Here is a 23468-nt window from a genome sequence, read left to right on the forward strand (position 1 = left end):
AGTCTAGGCTGTGAATGACGCTTATTGGAACATCTCTGAGGGTGAGATTTACCTGTATTCAGTTTCCTACTGTATTAGGCTTAGACTTGCGTGTTTTTGTTTTATTGTGCTTGGTAATTTACTTTGTTCTGTCTGTTATTACTTGGAATCACTTAAAGCCTACTTTTTATACTTAATAAAATCACTTTTGTTTATTAATTAACCCGGAACAAGTAATTATTACTTGGGGGAGCAAACAACTGGGCATATTTCTCTATCAATCAGTGTTATAGAGGGCAAACAATTTATGAGTTTACTCTGTATAAGCTTTATAATGAGTAAAAAACGGATTCGTTTGGGGCTTGGATCCCGTTGGGAGCTGGGTGTCTGGGAGCTAGAGACAGGAGCACTTTCTAAGCCGTTTTCAGTTATGTCTGCAGTTTTTGGGGGACGTGGTTCAGACCTGAGTCTGTGTTTACAGCAGGCTAGTGTGTCTGGCTCAACAAGACAGGGTACTGAAGTCGCAAGCTGCCAGGGAAAACGGGCTCAGAGGTAGTCTCAGCACATCAGGTGCCAGTCCCAAGGGGGTTTCTGTGACCCAACCCATCACAGGGTGGATGTAGGGCAGTGGTTCTCAAACTGGGGTTGCCGCTTGTGTAGGGAAAGCCCCTGGCGGGCCGGGCCGGTTTGTTTACCTACCGGGGCCGCAGGTTCAGCCGATCACAGCTCCCACTGGCCACGGTTCGCTGCTCTAGGCCTATGGGGGCTGCGGGAAGTGGTGCAGGACAAGGGATTTGCTGGCTGCCACTTCCCACAGCCCCCATTGGCCTAGAGCAGCGAACCACGGCCAGTGGGAGCCGCGATCGGCCGAACCTGCGGACGCAGCAGGTAAACAAACCGGCCCAGCCTGCCAGGGGCTTTCCCTACACAAGCGGTGGCCCCAATTTGAGAACCACTGATGTAGGGAGAGTTGAGTAGTATCTCCGTCTGGATTTATCAGGTGCTGTCTTGATTTTTAAAGAGCCAGCAATGATGCTATGAAACCTGCAAATAAAGACAGTGAAATTGTAACTTTTCTATCTCGCTTTTCTGATTCTCTCTCATCACTCTCTGTAGGAGACTGGATCAATCAGTATTTAAACGGTCCTAAATGCGACCTCCTATCTAGTTGCAAAGTCTGAGTAATTCTTAAATGGCCAGATCCTCAGATGATGTAAATCAGCATGGCTCTAAATACAGTCTGAAAAAACCCAGTGCAAAGGCCAGGCACATACAAAGGACCCTACAATAAAAACAAGTCAACGTGTGCAGCCCAGCACTTACAAGAGACCTTTCAAAAACAAGACAATGTATGCAGGGAGCATTCATGAGCAACTGTACAGTAACAAATGCATGCAGCCTAGCACTCACAAGTGACCCTACAATAACGTAAGTGCATACATAACAGATTCTTATTGGCATCCCTACTAGGACAAACCAGAGTATGTGAACAGGAAGGAGAATAATAAATTTCAGGAAGAAAATAGATTTTTTAGTTTCAAGCTTCCCAAGGGGATTATTCTAAAAACAGAGAAGAATCATTGTAAATGTATTTATTTAAATGTCTCCTAATAGTACAACAAGCAAAAAGAAATCCCATCCAGCGCTTCACAGCTACACTCTGGGGAATGTGCTGGTAACAGCCTATGGTAATGGAGAGAATGTGCCGCTGGGTATATCTACACTGCCCGCAGGCCCAGGTTTCAGAGCCCGGGCCATAACTTCAAAGCATTGTCTACACAGCTATTTTTAGAGCCCTAGTGTGAGCCCCACTAATCCAAGTCTGTCAACCCAAGCTGGGAGACTCGCTCCCATAGGCTGTGTAGACCTACATAAGGGTCTGGACCCTGGATCCTTCACACACAATTTCCTCTTGTCCCAATCTCATACTTTGTCATCTTTCTTGTTCTTCCTCCTGCCCTGACTCTACTCAACCTCTTCCATGTGGTCCTGGGCTTAAGCGAAGCATGCCATGATGTAGCCTCTATGCAACTTGCATGCAAAGTGCAGAAGAGATCTCATCGAGTGACTGATGCAATCAGAAATACGGTGCAATCAGTCGCAGGGAATTATTTTTTCATTGTAACTTTTACAGCCCTGACTGCAAGGAAACCTGCAGGCTGAGCAGGTCTGACCATGCCAGGGGCACTTACCTCCTCCTCTTCTCGCCTTGGCTCTTGCAACTCTCTGCTCCTCAGCCTGCCCAGGTCCTGCTCTCTGGACCCCTACATGTGCAGGATGCCACTGCCTACCTTTTCACATGCACAGGAGAACACAACCTCTTCAACCCCATGATCAGACAACTCTAGTTACTCCCCATGCATTTCAGAATCCAGTCAGAAAATGCCCTCTTTGGGCCAGATCCCGAAGTTAACTGGAGTTAGGCCAGTGTAAGGATTTCAGGACTTGGCCTCTTGTTTCTGAAACCTCCATGGACTTACTCAGGTCTTTCTCACAGACCTCCTTGCTCTCTCCCTTTTCCCCTCCCCCGAGCTCCCTTTCTCCCCTGTCTGCTCATCCAGCACTAGACTCCAATCCTGCCATCTCATCCCTGACAGTGCAGCCCTCATTGATTTTGTGTTTTATTTTTGTAAGCATCTAACCACATCATTTATCTTTGTAGAGCATTTTGGGATACAGGGCCCGGGCCACTATATTCATACCCCCAGAGAGATCAGTGGTGGTCTGCCACCTGGGTGAATCTAGCCCAGCATGTTTGCACAGAAGGTGTTCTGGCTTACCTCCATCAACAAAATGTCCTTGGAGCTTTGAGCCTGAACCTTCGGGTGCTGGACTTTCACTGCCACTGTCCTCCCATCCTGCAGCACCGCCTTGTGGACCTGGGCCAGGGATGCTGCTCCCAGGGGAGTGTCCTCAAAACTCACAAAGAGCTCTTTGATCTGCCAGAAGAGGAAGAGAAGTGAGCACACTGGCGAGGATTCACAGAGCCAGTCCCATAGGAAAACCTCCTAGAGACTGAAACCCTACATCCACAGACCAGGTACAGCATGGGTAGTGGCTCGGCACATTTATCCCTTCCATTCCACCCCTGTGCCACATCCCTGACCTGGTGGGGTCCCTCTAGAGCCTAGTCAGTACTTGACACCGTTGTGGAGACCGCCAACAAGAAAGTGGGGGCTGCGATTCTGATGCTGACAATTGTGAGCTGGACACCTGTGTCACTAGGCACTGGACAGAGACCCAGCAGTTCCTTCACACAAGACATTGAACAGCCAGCAGGTGGCAACAACTTTCAGCCACCCCAAGCTGTTTGTGTGCGGAGTGGGGTGATTACAGAAGTTGGTTATGCTGGGTGAGGGGCCAAACTGTCTGTCCTTCTACACAGAATTCTGTATTTTTATTTAACATTACGCTACATGGCACATCATCAGATCCTGAATACCTTGGCAGCACACGTGCTATGGCGCTTACATTATAGAAGGGATATCAGAAGACTATCGTGTGTTTTGTTAAAGCCAGCTATGTCACCATGCATTATTAATTTGTGGCTGGCGGCTTGTTGGGTTACTGAACTACTGTTTGCACTTCCATAGATCTGGGTTTCAAATATTTTTAGCTCACAGGTAGCTCTCCAAGGGGCATTTTCTCAGTCACAAAATTCAGATGATTGACAGTCTCAGGAAAGGCCCAAGACAGGATAGCTGGGCATGTGGTGGGGCAGATGAGTGTCTCAGCAGCACTATGCGTGAGGGGCCCAGCATTGGAATAGCCAGATGAGCTGTGGGTCAGGAGTGAATTTGATCAAGTCTGTGTGTATAGGGAGCCCAGGTTTGGAACAGCACTGGGATGGTGTCTCAGTTTAGGACATAGATGCATAAGCAGAGCTGGGTGGGGGATGCTCACCGAACCTCTTTTTCCACTGTGCTTGGCTTGCACTAATGTGAACATTGGAGGAGCACATAATTTGGGGGGTGGAGGGTGAAAACTGAGTGCCCATGCATTTTTATAATCTGCTTTTTAAAAGGTAATAAAAGATGGGAAGTGCAGCAAGCTGGCAATTAAATATGAATAAAGCCCTTCTAAACAGGCCTTCGTGCAACATGTTAAACAGAAATTCTTTATGTTGATGGAGAAGGGGGGTATCCCAGGAGTGGCTTGTTCCCTGATGCAGCTGCTGAGAACAGCAACCCCCTCCCACTCCCCGTGGCATCTTCCACTAAAACTACTAGTTTCAATTGGATTCAAAGGGAGCTTCAGCCGCCTCACTGGGAAAGCACCTTTTTAAAATGTATTTTATTCCTTTTGGTCCTGGCGGCAAAACCGATTAAGTAAAACAACTGCATTTAAAAATGAGTAGTTGTGTATTTTTGAATTACAGTGGGTCCACAATTCAGGCTTATCAAAATTCCTCTCTCCAGATGAAAATAATCAGTTTTCTTTCTTTCTTTTCCTTTCTTCCTTCCCAATAATTCACTGGATTTGGGGTTTCTGACTTCAGATTATTTTAAAGAACTAACCCCTTGTGAGGGGGACCGGATAGCTCCTGGAAGCTCAGTGGTCCAGTATCATACTTCCAGCCACACCAGACAAGATCAGTGGTCCATCTGATTACTGAAGCAACATGGTCTAGTCGTTAAAACACAGGACTGGGGGTCAAGTGGCCTGAATTTGGTGTTGAGGTACATTTGGGAGGACAGTTCGTGGGATAAATTTGGACTGGCCCTGCCTGGATGGTGCCTGCCCTGTGGTTTTAGAGGCCTTTAGTCCCCTGGGCTGTCACCAGCCACTTTTGCCAGAATTGAACACACTCTGAAAATAAAAATACCAGCATAGGCTCCTCCCAGCAGTAATGGCTGGTGTGAGGCACATATCCCCCGCTGAGCTTGTGGTTTCCCACTAAATACGGGGCACAGACAGCTGCTCCCATGGACTCTCTCAGACAGAAGGGTCTCTTTTTATAAATAGCCTGAATTGCTGTGACCACCCAGCACAGGGAGAGCCAGGTTAGCCACAGTGGTCAGCTGAGCTTGTCCAGGCAGAAAACCACAGACGTACACACACACATGCATGCGTACACACTCCATGCTAGGGCAGCACAGGGAAGAGCTCAGGCGTAGCAAGAGGATTGATGGCCTCTCCAGGATCTGTGGGGAGGGGAGCTGTACTGGCAGCGGCCCGGGGGCATCACGTGAGCAGGTGTGAGGATGAGATAAAGTGGCAGCACAATTAGCTCTGGGCCACAGGTCCCCTGCTCAACAAACTTTCCTCATTCATCATGAAAACGTCCTTTCCCAGTCCAGTGCTTTCACAGAGGGCAGCCGCTCTTGCCTCTGCTGCAGGCCACTCAGCTGCTGTATGTCCCAGAAGGTCCCAGGCAAGTGAGAGAGCGTGTGACCAAGTGCTGGCATTCCCTCTGACATCCCCCTCCCACTACAGCCAATGAGAGTCCACAGCGCTTTGCTGGCTCAGAGACAAAGCCAGTCATGCTCCCAGCACTGTCAGGTGGGGAACAGGAGGCCAATCCCTGCTTCCTCTCTCCCTCCAGCACAGAGTCTCAGCCACTCCACAAAGGCAAAAGTGTGTGGCTGTAGCTGTGGAGGCAGCATGCTCAGTAATATCCTCAGGGGAAGGCAGGAGGGAGCACCTACGTCATGCACCCAGTCTCTACGTCCTGCCCAAGCCAGCAGAATAGTGAGGGAAGGTCCTGGGGCACTCTATCCCGTAGGATACCTAAAGGGTTCCCAGGTTCACCTCAGACTACACCAGGTCTCATGAAGACAAGACAAGCTGGCTGATGCCATTTGTGACCCTGGCAGCAGGCGTGGAAACTGTGTAGAACGTGGTGGGAAAACAGTTTCTAAGCAGGTTTAACCTGAGAAGGGGAACCTCAGGGCCACATCATCAAACAAGTCAGGTGCCCAACTGCATACGTAGCTACTGCATCCAGACAGGTGAATGGGATACCTGCACGTGCCGGGGTCTCTAATTAGCCATCTGGATGTGCAGTTACCCATTCGGCACATGCTCTCCTGGCAACTGCACGTGCCATTGCACTTAACTGGCTTGAAAATGCAGCACTGAATGTTTAATCCTTAAAAACTAGGCTTGTTTAATTTTAAACATGCAAGATCTTTTCATGATTACTACATTAGTATTCAAGCTGCAGGGAGCTACTATAAAGGCTCTTCCACTGTTTATCTAGGTACTTATTAATTGCTATTTATTATTATTATTTGTACTGTGGTAATGCCTAGAGGCCCCAGTTAAGACTAGAGCCCCATTGTGCTAGGTGCTGTACAAACACAGTAAAAAACAGTCCTGGTCCCAAAGAACTCATAATCAAAATAGACAGACAAGAAGTATCATTATCCCCATTTTACAGATGTGAAATAGAGGCAGAGAGAGATTAAAGGGAACATTTTCAAAAGTGTCTCAGTGATTTAGGAGCCTAAGTCCCCTTTCCAAAAGTGGCCTAAGCACTTAGGCATCTAACTCTCATTGAAATGAAAACAATTTCAAAGCCTCAATTTCCCAGTGCAGAGGGCCTTTCAACCTCCTGCCCCCAAGGATGTCTATGCACTCTTCTCCCTCACCGTTCATTAATTCTGTCTCACAACCCCTTTCGAAGTGGGGATTGGATATAAAGGGGGGAGGGATAGCTCAGTGGTTTGAGCATTGGCCTGCTAAACCCAGGGTTGTGAGTTCAATCCTTGAGGAGACCACTTAGGGATCTGGGGCAAAAATTGGTCCTGCTAGCGAAGGCAGGGGGCTGGACTTGATGACCTTTCAAGGTCCCTTCCAGTTCTAGGAGATTGGTATATCTCCAATTATTACCTTACCTTTTTATAAAGGATCACTTCACCAAACACTGGCCTGAGACACAGCAGCTGCTTGGTAGGACAGGAAATAACAAATCCTGTTTTCACCTGAGAATGCAGAGGGAACGGTATGAAACCGCAGAGCTGGGACTTGGCCAGGGCACCAGCGTGAGTAACCGAGTCATGCAAACAGGGCGACTGGAGCTTTATTGACCACTCATGGCTGGGACCAAAGAGAAGTGACTCACGCAGACCCCAACGGCAAGACAGTGGCAGAGCCCTGGAGTCTCACAGAATTTAAGGCCAGAAGGGACCATCATGATCATCTAGTCTGACCTCCTGCACATTGCAGGCCACAGAACCTCAACCACCCACTCCTGTAATAGACCCATGGCCTCTGGCTGAGTTACTGAAGTTCTCCAGTAATGATTTAAAGACTTCAAGCTACAGAGAATCCACCATTTACACTCTGTAGTTTAAAGATGCAAGTGACCCATGCTGCAGAGGAAGGTGAAAAAAACCCAAGGTCTCTGCCAATCTGACCCAGGGGAAAATTCCTTCCAACCCCAAATATGGCGATCAGTTGGACCCTGAGCATTTCAGCAAGACCCAAACAGCCAGACACCTGGGAAAGAATTCTCTGTAGTAACTCAGAGCCCTCCCCATCTAGTGTCCCATCACCAGCCATTGGAGATATTTGCTACTAGCAGTTGCAGATCAGCTATATGCCATTATAGGCAGTCACATCAGACCATCCCCTCCATAAACTTATCAAGCTCAGTCTTGAAGCCTGTCATAATTATAAAGGGAAGGGTAACAACCCTCCTGTATACAATACTATAAAATCCCTCTGGGCCAGAGGCACCAAAATCCTTTTACCTGTAAAGGGTTAAGAAACTCAGATAACCTGGCTGACACCTGACCCAAAGGACCAATAAAGGGACAAGATACTTTCAAATTTTGGGGGAATAGGAACTCCAAGTGGTCCTTTCACTGTTTCTTGTTAAATCATTTGGTGGTGGCAGCGTACCAGGTTTTAACCTAAGCTGGTAGAAATAAGCTTAGGGGGCTTTCATGCGGGTCCCCACATCCCTACCCTAGAGTTCAGAGTGGGGAAGGAACCTTGACAAAGCCAGTTAGGGTTTTTTGCCCCCAATACTCCCCTTGGAAGGCTGTTCCAGAACTTCACTCCTTTGGTAGTTAGAAACCGTCACCTAATTTCAAGCCTAAACTTGTTGATGGCCAGTTTATAGCCATTTATTCTTGTGTCAACACTGGTGCTTAACTTAAATAACTCCTCTCCCTCCCAGGTATTTACCCCTCTGATGTATTTATAGAGAGCAATCATATCTCCCCTAAGCCTTCGTTAGGTTAAGCTAAACAAGCCAAGCCCTTTAAGTCTCCTCGCATAAGGTAGGTTCTCCATTCCTCTGAACATTCTAGTAGCCCTTCTCTGCACCTGTTCCAGTTTGAATTTATCTTTCTTAAACATGCAAGATCTGAATTGCACTCATTATTCCAGATGAGGTCTCACCAGTGCCTGGATAATGGTACTAACACTTCCCTGTCTCTACTGGAAATACCTCACCTGGTGCATCCTAGGATCGCATTAGCCTTTTTCACTGCTGCTTCACACTGGCGGCTCATAGTCATCCTGTGATCAAGCAATACACCAAGGTCTTTCTCCTCCACTGTCACTTCCAACTGATATGTCCCCAACTTTTAGCAAAAATTCTTGTTGTTAATCCCTAAGTGCATGACCTTACACTTTGCACTATTAAACGTCATTCCACTTCTATTACTCCAGTTTTCAAGGTCATCCAGATCTTCTTGTATGATATTCTGGTCCTCCTCCATACTGGCAATACCTCCCAACTTTGTGTCATCCACAAATTTTATTAGCACACACCCACTTTTTGTGCCAAGGTTATTAATTAAAATGTTAAATAAAATTGGTCCCAAGACCGATCCCTGAGGAACTCCATTAGTAACTTTCCTCTAGCCTGACGGTTCACATTTCAGTATGACCCACTGTAGTCTCCCCTTTAACCAGTTCTTTACCCACCTTTCAATTCTCATATCAATCCCCATCTTCTCCAATTTAATTCATAATTTCCCATGTGGAACTGTATCAAATGCCTTACAGGAATCCAGGTAGATTAGATCTACTGCATTTCCTTTGACTAAAAAATCAGTTATCTTCTCAAAGAAGGAGATCAGGTTGGTCTAGCACAATCTACCTTTTGTACAACCGTGTTGTATTTTATCCCAATTACCATTTACCTCTATGCCTTTAACTACTTTCTCTTTCAAAATTTGTTCTAAAGCCTTGCATACAATTGAGGTGAAACTAACAGGTCTGTAGTTTCCCAGATCACTTCCTTTTCTTAAAAATAGGTACTATATTACCAATTCTCCAGTCATAGGGTATGACTCCTGAGTTTACAGATTCATTAAAAATCCTTGCTCCTGACTCCTATATATTGCAGCTCTTGATTCATGCATTTCTGAAATTTGTGACCTGTGAAATGGCCTGGAATTCAAGAGGGGGCTGGCTGGGCAGCTTAGGATTCACTGGGAGCCTCATGTCGCTGGCACAGTCATCACCGATGATGATGCACAGGATGACAACGGCTGCTACTGGTCTCCTTTTGGTCCCAGACAGTAGCATAGCCAAATGAGTCTGGGGAAGCTCGGGTAAAGTCATTCAAGAAGTGGGTGATCATGCAGTGAGGGGGATGACACAATGAGCGATCATGCATTGAGAATGATGAGACCATGAGGACCATACAATGAGAAAGTGATAGGGGGTGGGGGGTTGGAATAAATTTACCTTCTGTTTGTATGAAAGCTATCTCCTGTGGTTTGTTCCCCAGTACCAGGAGCTACCTTGACATTGCGGTTGTGCTGAGACAGTGGCTGTGTTAATGTTTCACTCCTGAAACACAGAGCACTAACATTCCCACCTCAATCACAGCTCTGGGTGTGGATATCTGGATTTCAGGGGGACACATGAAAGATCAGGTGTCAAACACCACTGTGCATCCATAATTGGGGGCAGGATCCAAGGCAGGTTACTAGTCGGTTGTACACCCAGCCCAGCCTTCATCCTCACTATAGCTGGGACCCTCACCCCTGTGCTCCCAGTCAGAATTCTGTTTTCACCAAAATCCACTGGAAAATCCTGATTTCCACTAAAATCAGGCATTTCTGGTTTTCCAGTTTTCACCATAATCAATAGGGTTCTGATCGTGAGGTAGGGGAAGGGACTGGGGTGAGGGGGAGCTGGCCAGAGTGGAGTGAGAGGCCCACTAACTCTAACCCAACCTGAACCCTACACCTGAACCCTGAGACTACTGCCTAACTCCTGTATCCAGACTCTGCTCTCCTCTTACTGGCCTCTGTGCGGACACCACTTCGGCCCTGTATACTGAGGGACGAACTGGTGATTTTAGTGGAAATCACACTTTGACAGATTTCCAATTTCCACAAAAATCAACAGCGTTCTGCCAATCGCTGTCAAGAACATTCCCTGAAATTTGGGAATGGATTGGATGCAATTTTCACAAGTTATCGTGCTATAGACAGACAGACAGAGGACTGAAATTGAACTGAACGAAGGGCTTCCCTTTACTCAGCAGATATAAAGTGTGTTAAAAGTAGGACATAGTTCTTGTGCCTGACGGGCACTTGGGAAATGCAGAAGCTCAGTACATCAGCTACCTTCAGTGGATCCACCTAGTACTGACACCGGTTTAGGGTAGGTGGTCAAGCATTCAAGTAGGCCCCATTCCTTCCTCTAGGGTGACCAGATGACAAAGGTAAAATATCAGGACGCGGGGGCGGAGCAAAAAAAAAAAAGCCGCCAGAGGCCCCCACCCGCACCAGCTCGCCTCGTCTCCACCTCCCCCCATAGGGGAAGGTGCCCAGCTGGTGCAATCCCGCCCACTCAGACAGCAGCATTTCAAGCAGGCAGTAGCTCTGCCCTGCAGCACAGAGCACCCCGGAATTAGGAAGTGACCAGCTGAGGCGTGCTCAGCCTGCGGCCGCTGTGACCCCACCAAGTTGCCCTGCGCGTCGGGCAAGTCTGTCCCCACGTACAAGAATGGCCTGTAGCACCGACCTGCCCACGGCCCGTTCCTGCACTGCGGCCCCAGGGGGTTCGGGGCAGGGCACACGGCACGCGCAACAGCTGGGCAAAGGGGCAGGGGGACACGGGAGCCCTTGAGGAACGTGGGCCGCCAGCCACCCCAGAGGAGGGGGCTGGTGGGTGGCAGCTCTGCCCCTCAGGCATGGGGTCTGGGCGCGGCACTGGCAGCCCAGCCAGGCGCCCCGTGGCCTCTCCCACCTTCACGCAGCTCGGGACGCTGGACAAACAAGCAATTTTGTCTTCCCCAAATTCCCGCCCTGGCCCTACCTTCTTCATGGCTGCGCCACGCACGCTGGTGTCACCCCCTCCCTCCAGCGCTTGCGCCGCCATACAGCTGATCAGCACAAGCCTGGGAGGGAGGAGGAATGCAGCGTGCTTGGGGAAGAGGCGGGGCCAGGGCAGGGATTTGGGGAGGGATCTAATGGGGCAGTGAGGGGGCGGGGATGGGGCCGGGGCCTGGGCAGGGATTTGGGGAGGGATCTAATGGGGCAGTGAGGGGGCGGGGATGGGGGCGGGGCCTGGGCAGGGATTTGGGGAGGGATCCAATGGGGGAAGGAGGGGGCGGTGTCAGGCGGGGGGGGACAAGCCCCTCCAGGCTCCGCCTGTGCGCCGGAGCGGAGGGCAAAATTGCTTGTTTGTCCAGTGTCCCAACCGAACATCGGTCGGGATGCGGGACAAACAAGCAAATATCGGGACAGTCTCGATAAAATCGGGACGTCTAGTCACCCTACCTTCCACCCTACCTACCGCCCCCACACTCAATGTTAATCCATCAATCCTAGTAGAGGGAGGCACAACACCTCTCCACCAGCTTCTGCAGGCAGAGTGAAGGTCTGGAAGCGTTGGGGAACTCAGAGGAACATGGATTCTGTAAGTTCTTTAGACACATGCTATTAGTCTAAATACTAAGAGAGGTGAAGGTAAACACCAGGTATTAAATAAGGATATTGATATAATGGACATCACAGAAACTTGGTGGAACAATGATAATCAATGGGACACAGTAATACTAGGGTACAAATGTATAAGGATGACAGAGCTTTTTCTGTTGGTGGGGGAGAAACACTGTATGTGTATAGTCAACTATACACCTCTACCTCGATATAATGCTGTCCTTGGGAGCCAAAAAATCTTACATGTTATAGGCGAAACTGTGTTATATTGAAATTGCTTTGATCCACCGGAGTGCGCTGCCCCGCACCCCCGGAGCACTGCTTTACCGCGTTATATCCCAATTCGTGTTATATTGGGTGGCGTTGTATCAAGGTAGCGGTGTAGTAAAAATCTTAAATGACTCAAACTGTACCATTGAATTTCTATGGATAGAAATTCCATGCTTGAATAATAAGAGTATAGCAGTAGGAATATACTGCTGACCACCTGACCAGGATGGTGAAATGCTCAGGGACAGTAGAGGGTCTACAAAAACAGAAAACCTAATGATAGGGGAGTACTCCTATCCCCGTATTGACTAGGAACATGTCATCTCAGGACAGGATGCAGAGATAAAATTTCTAAACATCATTAATGACTGCTTCTTGGAGCAGCTAGTCCTAGAATTCAAGGGGAGAGGAACCTAGGAGGACTGGGCACTAAACAGACTCAGAAACACTGTGCGGAATGAAAATGACATTCTACAGTCTTTTAGACCCAAGATATGGGGGGTTCTTTTTAAACAGAGATTTACAAACTGTAGAGAGCCAGATCCTGCTCATGCGAAGGCAAATTCCCACTGAAGTGAACAGGAGTTTTGCCTGAGCAAAGATTGAGTGAGGTTTATTAATATTAATAGCTCTCCACAATTTTTAACATTTTTATTGACAATAGGATTGTTGGTTGTTCCCATTTAAACTTCATAGAATCATAGAATCTCAGGGTTGGAAGGGACCTCAGGAGGTCATCTACTCCAACCCCCTGCTCAAAGCAGGACCAAACCCAACTAAATCATCCCAGCCAGTGCTTTGTCAAGCCTGACCTTAAAAACCTCTAAGGAAGGAGATTCCACCACCTCCCTAGGTAACCCATTCCAGTTCTTCACCACCCTACTAGTGAAAAAGTTTTTCCTAATATCCAACCTAAACCTCCCCCTCTGCAACTTGAGACCATTACTCCTTGTTCTGTCATCTTCTACCACTGAGAACAGTCTAGATCCATCCTCTTTGGAACCCCCTTTCAGGTAGTTGAAAGCAGCTATCAAATCCCCCCTCATTCTTCTCTTCTGCAGACTAAACAATCCCAGTTCCCTCAGCCTCTCCTCATAAGTCATGTGCTCCAGCCCCCTAATCATTTTTGTTGCCCTCCGCTGGACTCTCTCCAATTTATCCACATCCTTCTTGTAGTGTGGGGCCCAAAACTGGACACAGTACTCCAAATGAGGCCTCACCAGTGCTGAGTAGAGGGGAATGATCACATCCCTCGATCTGCTGGAAATGCCCCTACTTATACAAGCCAAAATGCCATTAGCCTTCTTGGCAACAAGGACACACTGTTGACTCATATTCAGCTTTTCGTCCACCGTAACCCCTAGGTGCTTTTCTGCAGAACTGCTGCCCAGCCATTCGGTCCCTAGTCTGTAGCAGTGCATGGGATTCTTCCATCCTAAGTGCAGGACTCTGCACTTGTCCTTGTTGAACCTCATCATATTTCTTTTGGCCCAATCCTCTAATTTGTCTAGGTCCCTCTGTATCCTATCCCTACCCTCCAGCGTATCAACCACTCCTCCCAGTTTAGTGTCATCTGCAAACTTGCTAAGGGTGCAGTCCACACCATCCTCCAGATCGTTAATGAAGATATTGAATAAAACCGGCCACAGCACCGACCCTTGGGGCACTCCACTTGATACCGGCTGCCAACTAGACATGGAACCATTGATCACTACCCATTGAGCCCGACCATCTAGCCAGTTTTCTATCCACCTTACCGTCCATTCATCCAGCCCATACTTCTTTAACTTGCTGGCAAGAATATTGTGGGAGACTGTATCAAAAGCTTTGCTAAAGTCCAGAAATAGCATATCCACTGCTTTCCCCTCATCCACAGAGCCGGTTATCTCATCATAGAAGGCAATTAGGTTAGTCAGGCATGACTTGCCCTTGGTGAATCCATGCTGACTGTTCCTGATCACTTTCCCCTCCTTTAAGTGGTTCAGAATTGATTCCTTGAGGACCTGTTCCATGATTTTTCCAGGGACTGAGGTGAGACTGACTGGCCTGTAGTTCCCTGGATCTTCCTTCTTCCCTTTTTTAAAGATGGGCACTACAATAGCCTTTTTCCAGTCATCCGGGACCTCCCCCGATCGCCATGATTTTTCAAAGATAATGGCCAATGGCTCTGCGATCTCATCGGCCAACTCCTTTAGCACCCTCGGATGCAGCGCATCCGGCCCCATGGACTTGTGCTCGTCCAGCTTTTCTAAATAGTCCCAAACTACTTCTTTCCCCACAGAGAGCTGGTCACCTCCTCCCCATACCGTGCTGCAAAGTGCAGCTGTCTGGGAGCTGATCTTGTCTGTGAAGACAGAGGCAAAAAAAGCATTGAGTACACTAGCTTTCTCCACATCCTCTGTCACTAGGTTCCCTCCCTCATTCAGCAAGGGGCCCACACTTTCCTTGACTTTCTTCTTGTTGCTAACATACCTGAAGAAACCCTTCTTGTTACTCCTAACATCTCCGGCTAGCTGCAACTCCAAGTGTGATTTGGCCTTCCTAATTTCACTCCTGCATGCCTGAGCAATACTTTTATACTCCTCCCTGGTTATTTGTCCAATCTTCCACTTCTTATACGCTGTTTTTTTGTGTTTAAGACGAGCAAGGATTTCACTGTTGAGCCAAGCTGGTCGCCTGCCATATTTACTTTTCTTCCTACACATCGGGATGGTTTGTTCCTGCAACTTCAATAAGGTTTCTTTAAAATACAGCCAGCTTTCCTCGACTCCTTTCCCCGTCATGTTATTCTCCCAGGGGACCTTGCCCATCAGTTCCCTGAGGGAGTCGAAGTCTGCTTTTCTGAAGTCCAGGGTCTCTGTTCTACTGCTCTCCTTTCTTCCTTGTGTCAGGATCCTGAACTCGACCATCTCATGGTCACTGCCTCCCAGGTTCCCATCCACTATTGCTTCCTCTATTATTTCTTCCCTGTTTGTGAGCAGCAGGTCAAGAAGAGCTTTTCCCCTAGTTGGTTCCTCCAGCACTTGCACCAGGAAATTGTCCCCTACACTTTCCAGAAACTTCCTAGATTGTCTGTGCACTGCTGTATTGCTCTCCCAGCAGATATCGGGGTGATTAAAGTCACCCATGAGAACCAGGGCCTGTGATCTAGCAACTTCTGTTAGTTGCCGGAAGAAAGCCTCGTCCACCTCATCCCCCTGGTCTGGTGGTCTGTAGCAGACTCCCACCACGACATTACCCTTGTTGTTCATACTTCTAAATTTAATCCAGAGACTCTCAGGTTTTTCTGCAGTTTCATACTGGAGCTCTGAGCAGTCATACTGCTCTCTTACATACAACGCAACTCCCCCACCTTTTCTGCCCTGCCTATCCTTCCTGAACAGTTTATATCCATCCATGACAGTACTCCAATCATGTGAGTTATCCCACCAAGTCTCTGTAATTCCAGTTACATCATAATTCCTTGACTGTGCCAGGACTTCTAGTTCTCCCTGTTTGTTCCCCAGGCTTCTTGCATTTGTGTATAGGCACTTAAGCGTATAGGGACTGATTGTCCCGCTTTCTCGGTCTGAGACAGGAGTCCTCCCCTCTTGTAGTCTACTGCTTGTGCTTCCTCCCGGAATCCCACTTCCCCACTTACCTCGGGGCTTTGGTCTCCTTCCCCCAGTTAACCTAGTTTAAAGCCCTCCTCACTAGGTTAGCCAGCCTGCTTGCAAAGATGCTCTTCCCTCTCTTTGTGAGATGGAGCCCGTCTCTGCCTAGCAATCCTTCTTCTTGGAAGACCATCCCATGGTCAAAGAATCCAAACCCTTCTCTCCGACACCATCTGCGTAGCCATTCGTTGATTTCCACGATTCGACGGAACTTCCCCTTTGCAATGTCACAAGCCCAAACTCAATAGCACCAACCAGTGACTAAGAAACACAATGTGCAAATAACCAGATAGTTCCCTGTTTCAAGCAGAGCAAAATGCAAAAAAGCTTCATAGCTTCAAGATCACACAAGTAAATTGGTTTTTAAAGGGCAGCGGAGGTCAGTGAGCTCATGTTGCAGGAGCCCTCCAGGAGTAAAGGGAGTTCATAGACTGGTCAGTTCTTGGTCTCTCAGATGAGACAGCCACTGAGGGGGCCCAATTAGTGACAAATGTGAGAGTGGATTTTATGAAGTGGATGCCTGCTCACTTGGAAACAGACTGAGAGCCACCAACTCATCTCATTCTACAGACTGCGAGGGTCTGCTACCGTATTTCTAAAGCCTCTTGAAGACAGGCACTTTTGGAGTTTTCACTTTTGAGGCTAGCATCTTCTCTGAACTCAAAACCTGACATTCCCTTGCTGGAGGAGGTCCAGGACATGTCGACACTCATTCTGCTCCTGTCACCTTTTCAAAAATACTTGGCCATCTGTGGCATGGCACTATGGACTACTCGCTCCCCACACGTCTACAGGACCAAGGCTGACAGGGCAAGAACTTGTCATTCCAGGGCAGAGACCCTCACTTCCCAGACTCCAAACCATTACTTTTATCTGTCATGTCTGCTCTCTTCCATCCCAGCTAGATGTGTTCCCCACCCAGAAACAAAATGTCTCAGTGTTACTCAAGGAGTTATTAAGACACCAAAAATGGAAAGATTAGATTTATCGCAGCAGACAGTGAATTATGAAGAATAATTCATCTAATGTCAGAGCAAACAGACCACAATTTATAGAAGGCCTGGCTGAGTCGGTGAAATCTGACTGTACTTCTCCCCCACTAATGAATACCAAGCCTAATTGATGGGACCCAAACTCAACTGTCGACAGTGTGTATTTATTAACTCTATTTTTTATAATATCTTATATATCTACAGTAGAGTGGCTTTCATCTCAACTGATCCTGAAGCACTCATATACATTTCATCCCCCTTGGATGTATTCATTATGACAGTCTTTAATGACAATCACACAGAGTTTGTTCTACAGGACTTCTGTCTCACTAAGTGCACAGGATGACCAGTGAATGAGGCAGATTTCAAGAGGAGAAAGGATGATCTCTTGTGTTTAAGGCACTAGACTGGGATTCAAGAAAGATGGATTCTAATCTTGATTCTACTATAGATTTCCCATGTGACACTAGGCAAGTCTCTATCATAATTGCATACCCACAAGGGAGCGGAATTAAGATTGCCCGGGCAGCCATAAATATAACATTTCCTAAATGTTGAGTGCTTGACTTTGTATATACACAACATACAAAACGCTATGCTAAAAGAGTATTAAGACTACAAACATTCATACACATGCATGTAACTTCACCCAATACTGAAATGCATCTACCTCTTGGGTATAACATGGTAATTGTTTAATAACATGCAGCAACATTACATAAAGGAAGTGAAGAAGAATAGTGTATCAGTTCAAATTACAGGGAGGCAGAATCTGGCCACTATACGGGACCAACACCCCAACTCTTGCACAAGGTGCAAAGAGATCTTTAATTACAATAAAGAATCAGAGCCTCCATGTTAAAATCTCGTCTGAAAGATGGCACCTCCAGCACCACAGCATCCCTTAGAAACATGGTGGGGGGTTAGGTAGTGACTTAAAGGGAATAGCATTGAAGCAGTAGCTGCAGTTCCTGTAACATCTTAGTGCTCCAGAGAGGTCTCCCAGGCAAGGGACATGGATGACTTCATAGAATCATAGGACTGGAAGGGACCTCGAGAGGTCATCTAGTCCAGTCCCCTGCACTCATGGCAGGACTAAGTATTATTCATGGCAGGACTAAGTATTTACACTTCAATTTGCACGAGTGAGGATCTGCTACTAAATACTTACCAGGACAAACCCTCCTTAGTGTACGTAATCTGAGGCGATCACAGCACAAGATGAAATGGCTGCTGGTGCATAGCTGACCCAGGATGGCTTCTTAGCTTCCTTATCACCAAACTTGTTCACCACCCTGAAGATATTCCTTATCCTCCCCTACTTATGCTACAGCCATGTTCTGGACTTACCACCTTCGAATGTACATATATGTCCCAGTCCTATCTGCTTCTGAACACCAACAGGTGTAATTTCCACATCCTGTAAATCACTCCCAGATCCTTCTCCTTAGCTAAGATGGGGAACATCCTGTTTTCTCTCACTATCTGAGGAAATACAGGTGAACGCCTTTTCCTTTGCCCAGCTCTTTCCACTTAGACACAAACTGTTGCTCATCTAGATGGCTAGAAGTCTCATCTGTGCCCTCAGGCTCACATCTGTGCTACGGTGCCAATTCCCCATCCCTGACATATTACAAAAGGCATCACCACCTTGGATGGTGTCTTCAAACAGGTGGCATGACTTGTCCTTCACCTCTTCCTCAGTGTCACCTATTGAAGCCAGGGTTACCATGAAGATACAAAGTTTGATTCATCCAAAGAGGCTAGTCCAGATCCTGGCACAGGGCCCCAGGCAGCATGTCCTCCCACATGAGGATCACCATGGTGCTAGATGCTCATAACATTCCCATTCCATCGTGGAACCCATAACTAGCTGATGCAGCCCCAGAAGAGGGTGTGACCAGGGCACCTAGGAAATGTCAATTCAACATATTGTGTTAGCAGATCCAGCCACAAGATAAGGCCACCTCACAATGGTAACCCCGGGGAGGGCAACAGTGCAAACGCCATGCATCCTACTCTGGGGGGGACTCTTACCTGTCTGCTCAGGGTTTGAGCAATGTGGACCCCTCTGCACCAATCAGTATGAATCAAGCCAATGGCTTCTTCTTTTCTCTCCTGTGACCCTGCTGGAGCTCTGCACCCCATTCCCTTGTACTTCTCTACCCACTTGGTGCTCTGCACAACTGAAGAAGACCATTTGGGATTCCATCAACAATGCTTCCTAATCACAAAGTCATTGTCACAAGAGAAGGAAAAACTGTACAAGGAGGTGCTCTCTAATCCACCTCCTGGAGACCAATGCAGGATTGTTCCCCTAGAGTCCATTGTCCAGGATTCTGTCTAGTCTCTGTTCAACTGCCCTTCCCTCTCCTGTCACCCTTTTCTTCTGGTCTCACCTTGCCAGAGAAAGCCTGGTGGGAACGCCTGTGTGCAGCAAGTCCCCCTGCCCCTTCTCAGTCTGCAGTTTGCTGAGCCATATGGCAATCAGAATCAGTTATTATCCTGAGTCAGTATTTTCTAATTTCTACGGACCAGTGCTTTGGGGGAAAGTACCTTTTATTCCATCCCTGTTTACTGCTGCTTAACATCTGTGCTCAGGCAAACACATGGCACCTTCATTTATTTCTCTGATTAAAGTCAGATGTTTAAGACAAGACAACACTACCTGAGAAAATTACTAATCCTGGATTAAAAACCAACATCCACATGTGGCATTTGCAAGGGCAAGAGGCGGGGACAGCAATGAGCAGACAGCACCAGTGCATGTTGCCTATAGCCCAGCCCCTCACTCCCCAAGAGGCTGACCTGAACCCCTAGCTGGCGTGCCATTCAAATCAGACAATCACACCCTACCCTGCATGCCTAGATAGAATCTATCTAGGTTCTTATGCTGGTGCCCATTCCCTTGACATCAATGACATTTAAGATTAAGAAAAATGATGTATAATTAATTGAGGTTAAAAAAATTTAGATAAGTTTGTGGAGAATAGGCCCAAGGATGTTAGCCAAGACGGGCAGGGCCACAACCCCATGCTCCATGTGTCCCTAAACCTCTGACAGAAGCTGGGACTGGACAACAGGGGATGGATCACTTGCTAATTGTCCTGATCTGTTCATTCCCTTTGAAGCATCTATCAGTGGCCACTGTTGGAAGACAGGACACTGGGCTAGATGGACCATTGTTCTGACCCGGTATGGCCATTCTTATGACCTCTCTCTTTTTCTTCCCTGATGGCAAATGGCAGATTGAGGGTTGCACTGTTCTTTATACTACTATTCTTGTTGTTAAAGAATAACAGAGCATGAGAGTGTTGTGGAGTAAATACACTATGGCCATAAAGCCTGGGCAGAGAGGTGGGCTTTGCACATAGCTCTAAGAAGTTAGTGGTCATTCATCAGCAATGAGTTCATGGTCTAGATCCAGTTCCCATGAAGGTTCTGTCTCTCACAGTCATGAGCCCATCTCCTTGTGTTGGTCGACAGTTCCTTCGCTCCTGTAGAAGGGAGCAATCTTGGGAAGTCCCTAGGGTAGCAAGGGCTGATCCCATGCTTGGGGTGGAAATTAGGACAGCAACTGTGATAAATGAAGCAGGCGGGTAGCTCCCTTTTATGGACACCCAGCCAGGCAGTTAGCGATAAAATCCCTCTTGGTGTCTGTTCTCTGCTTGCTTTACGTGTAAAAGGTTAACAAGCCCACGGGTAAAAGAAAAGGAGTGGGCACCTGACCAAAAGAGCCAATGGGAAGGCTAGAACTTTTTAAAATTGGACAAGAAGCTTTCCCTTTGTGTCTGTTGTCTCTCTCCGTGAAAGAGGGGAACAGAGGGCAGGAGGAATGCTGTGTAAAGCTTTAAACCAGGTATGAGAAATCATCAAATCATACCTAGAATTACTTATTTGAAACCCCCCAAATATGTAAGGAATGTTTAGATAAACACAATCAGGTTTATTTCTTTATTTTGGCTTACGGACTCCTCTGTGCTAACCCCAGATACTTTTGTTTGCTTGTAACCTTTAAGCTGAACCCCCAAGAAAGCTATTTTGGGTGCTTAATTTTTGGAATTGCTCTTTTAAAATCTAGCATAAGCCTAAATTCCAGATGTATTTTCTTTCTTTTTGTTTTTAATAAAATTTACTTTTAAGAACAGGATTGAATTTTTGGTGTCCTAAGAGGTTTGTGCATATGTTGTTTGATTAGCTGGTAGCAACAGCTAATGTCCTTTGTTTTCTTGCTCAGCTTACCCCACAAGGAGGAATTCCCAAGTGCTCCTTCCTGGGTCCAAGGGGTTTTTTTGCATTTGGATGGTGGCACCGTTTACTAAGCCAAGGTCAGAGAAAAACTGTAACCTTGGGAGTTTAATACAAGCCTGGACTGGCAAGTATTAATTTTTAAAATCCTTGTGGGCCCCCACCTTCTGCATTTGAAGTGCCAGAGTGCGGATTCAGCCCTGAGAGCAACCTTGAACTGAACTGGGCTCAATGGGAAACCAATGCAGAGAGTGGCAAATTGGGCTGGTGAGATCCCAGCAACACATGTTGCTGAGCAGGTGGACCATTGCATTCTGAATTAGCTGGAGCTTTCACAGAGCATGGAGTTTTATTCCTAGATTATATGACAGTGTGGATTGCCATAGCCAGATCTAAGTCTGATAGGACCAGGCATCATCTGGCCACTGCAAAAAAAAAAAAAAGTGGGTGTCCTTTGCCACTGTAGCTATTTGGGTGTCCAAGTGCAGTACAGAGTTGAAGGCCTCTAAGACTACAGACCAGTTTAGCTATCTTAGGGGCAGGTGCTTTCAATGGATGGGATCATTACGGAGGAGGAGACTTCATTAAAACACATCCCTCTTCCAACTAGCATCACCTTGGTCTGGTCCAGCTTCAGCCAACTGCTCTTCAATCAGATGCTAATCTTCGCAAGGCATCACAAAAGCTGGGCAGCAGTACAGTGAACCTTTGACATAAAGCAGATGTGCAGCTGGGCAGTGGACACGAAAGGGTCCAGAAATTACTTTAGGTCCAGCACAACACATCCTGTAGCACAAACAATTAAAATAGGTGAGGGACAAGTAACAGCTGATCTGTGATGTTTCAGAACCAATCTCTGAACTGGACCCACACTTGTGCTCACAAAGTCAGCTAGATCAGTGCCCACTCTGCACATAACAATGGGGAGGCCTAGAGAGGAAATATGGTCATCAGTCCAGATCAACTCAGTACCACTTAAAACATTATAGATGGTTTTCTTCAATGCAAGCACCCCAAGTTCAGGATCCAATTCAGAAATCCAGCTGGACTCTTTCTGCCTCGTGTGGAGACACCAGTAAGAAAGATTCTGTTGCTGGAACTTGGTTGATTGTTTTGCTGATGATGCCTAAACATCATGATCCTACCTATTGCTGCACCATAACAGACCAATGGTCCATCTCACCCGGTATCCCACAATCTGCCACACTAGATCAGGCCAATGGTTCATTAAGGTAGTTCTCCTACTTCCTGCCATACCAGATCAATGATTCACCTAGTTCAGGATCTCGCTTCTTGCTACGCCAGAACAGATTTTTGGTCCCACCTGCTTCTGCACTGGATCAAGCCAATGATCCATCCTGTATCCCATCTCCAACAACAGTCATTATTAGATGCTCCTGAGGAGTGCTAGCCCTACAATAATTAAGCAATGGCTTGTGGGGGAGAAAAAATTCCTTCCTGACCACAGCCGGTAGTCAGCATATGCCTTGAAGCCTGAAGATCAATAACCCATATAAAGTGTATTCAATGCTGTTTTGAGTCCTATAAGCTTTTTACCCTATACAACATTCATGCAGGTCTAAAAACAAAATAAAAAAGGAGCCTCTTTATGCAACACCAGCGGGGTGAACATATCCCCATCACACCCATAACACAGGGCCAGCGACTTGTGAAGTGCCCTGTTCCTTTTAACACTGCCCTCCCCAGCAAGCACAGACACAGAAGCTCCAAGCTGCCACGGGCTCTCCCTCGGGCTCCCCAAACACACTTACCTTTTTTCTAATTTGCTCTTTTATCTTGAGCTGTCTCCCACTTGAATTGAACGATGCTCATTAAATCTGCTGCCTTCTCTTTCTTTTTGAAGAAATATTACCTTGCCTGCTTCTCCCAATCTCCGCCTGTCAGGACAGAGCTGTGTCTGTCAATCTCAGAGATGGATCGGAATTGTGGCCCTTTGAGAGAGCACAACTTCCCCAACTTCAGCCAATTCTTTTAATTTTTAATTTGAAGGACTCTCCCTGCTTTTAAATGCAGATCCCCATTCTCGTGTTTCGGGGGGCAAGCAGGACAGGGATCACACTCTCCCTCTGCTTCCTTCTGCCAACAGCCTCTTTCACCTCTAGAACAATTCTAGCATCTGCCCAGCTCTGCACTGGGATTGCCCTGTTCCAGAGCCCATGGGAGGGAGCAGACCGCACAGTCCACATTGAGATTCTTCTGGTCTGGAGCTCCAGCAGGCTCCTTGCAGCACCACAGCTCTCATGCCCCACGGCTGAAGGCACAAGCATACCAGGAATGTCCCTGCAGTCTATCAGAAAGAGAGGACCTCCTACAAACTAGCTCATAATCCCTCAGGATCACGCAGGGGCAACTGAGGGGAGGCACCACCCTAAGCAGCAGCAGCAGGAGAAACAGCTGAGACCATCCCGTGGTGGGCAGAGCCGGGACACCCGCAACCGCTCTGG

At 47.3% G+C, this 23468-nt stretch overlaps 1 protein-coding gene across 6 annotated transcripts in view; it reads right to left on the reverse strand.

The window, feature by feature from the left end:
• The window catches only part of ADCK1 (aarF domain containing kinase 1), a 135178-nt gene that overhangs the window by 28129 nt on the left and 83581 nt on the right, over window positions 1–23468 (reverse strand). For 5 of the 6 annotated variants that reach the window (XM_045016737.1, XM_045016736.1, XM_045016740.1 and 2 more), the window contains one exon: window positions 2760–2918. In XM_045016737.1, the coding sequence (XP_044872672.1) occupies window positions 2760–2918 (159 nt within the window). Of the gene's footprint in view, window positions 1–2759; window positions 2919–6818; window positions 6906–11214; window positions 11245–23468 lie in introns of those variants that run through there. The other variant, XM_045016738.1, reaches the window with a different exon arrangement.

Source organism: Mauremys mutica, chromosome 4 (genome assembly GCF_020497125.1).
Source record: "Mauremys mutica isolate MM-2020 ecotype Southern chromosome 4, ASM2049712v1, whole genome shotgun sequence".
NCBI lineage: Eukaryota > Metazoa > Chordata > Testudines > Geoemydidae > Mauremys > Mauremys mutica.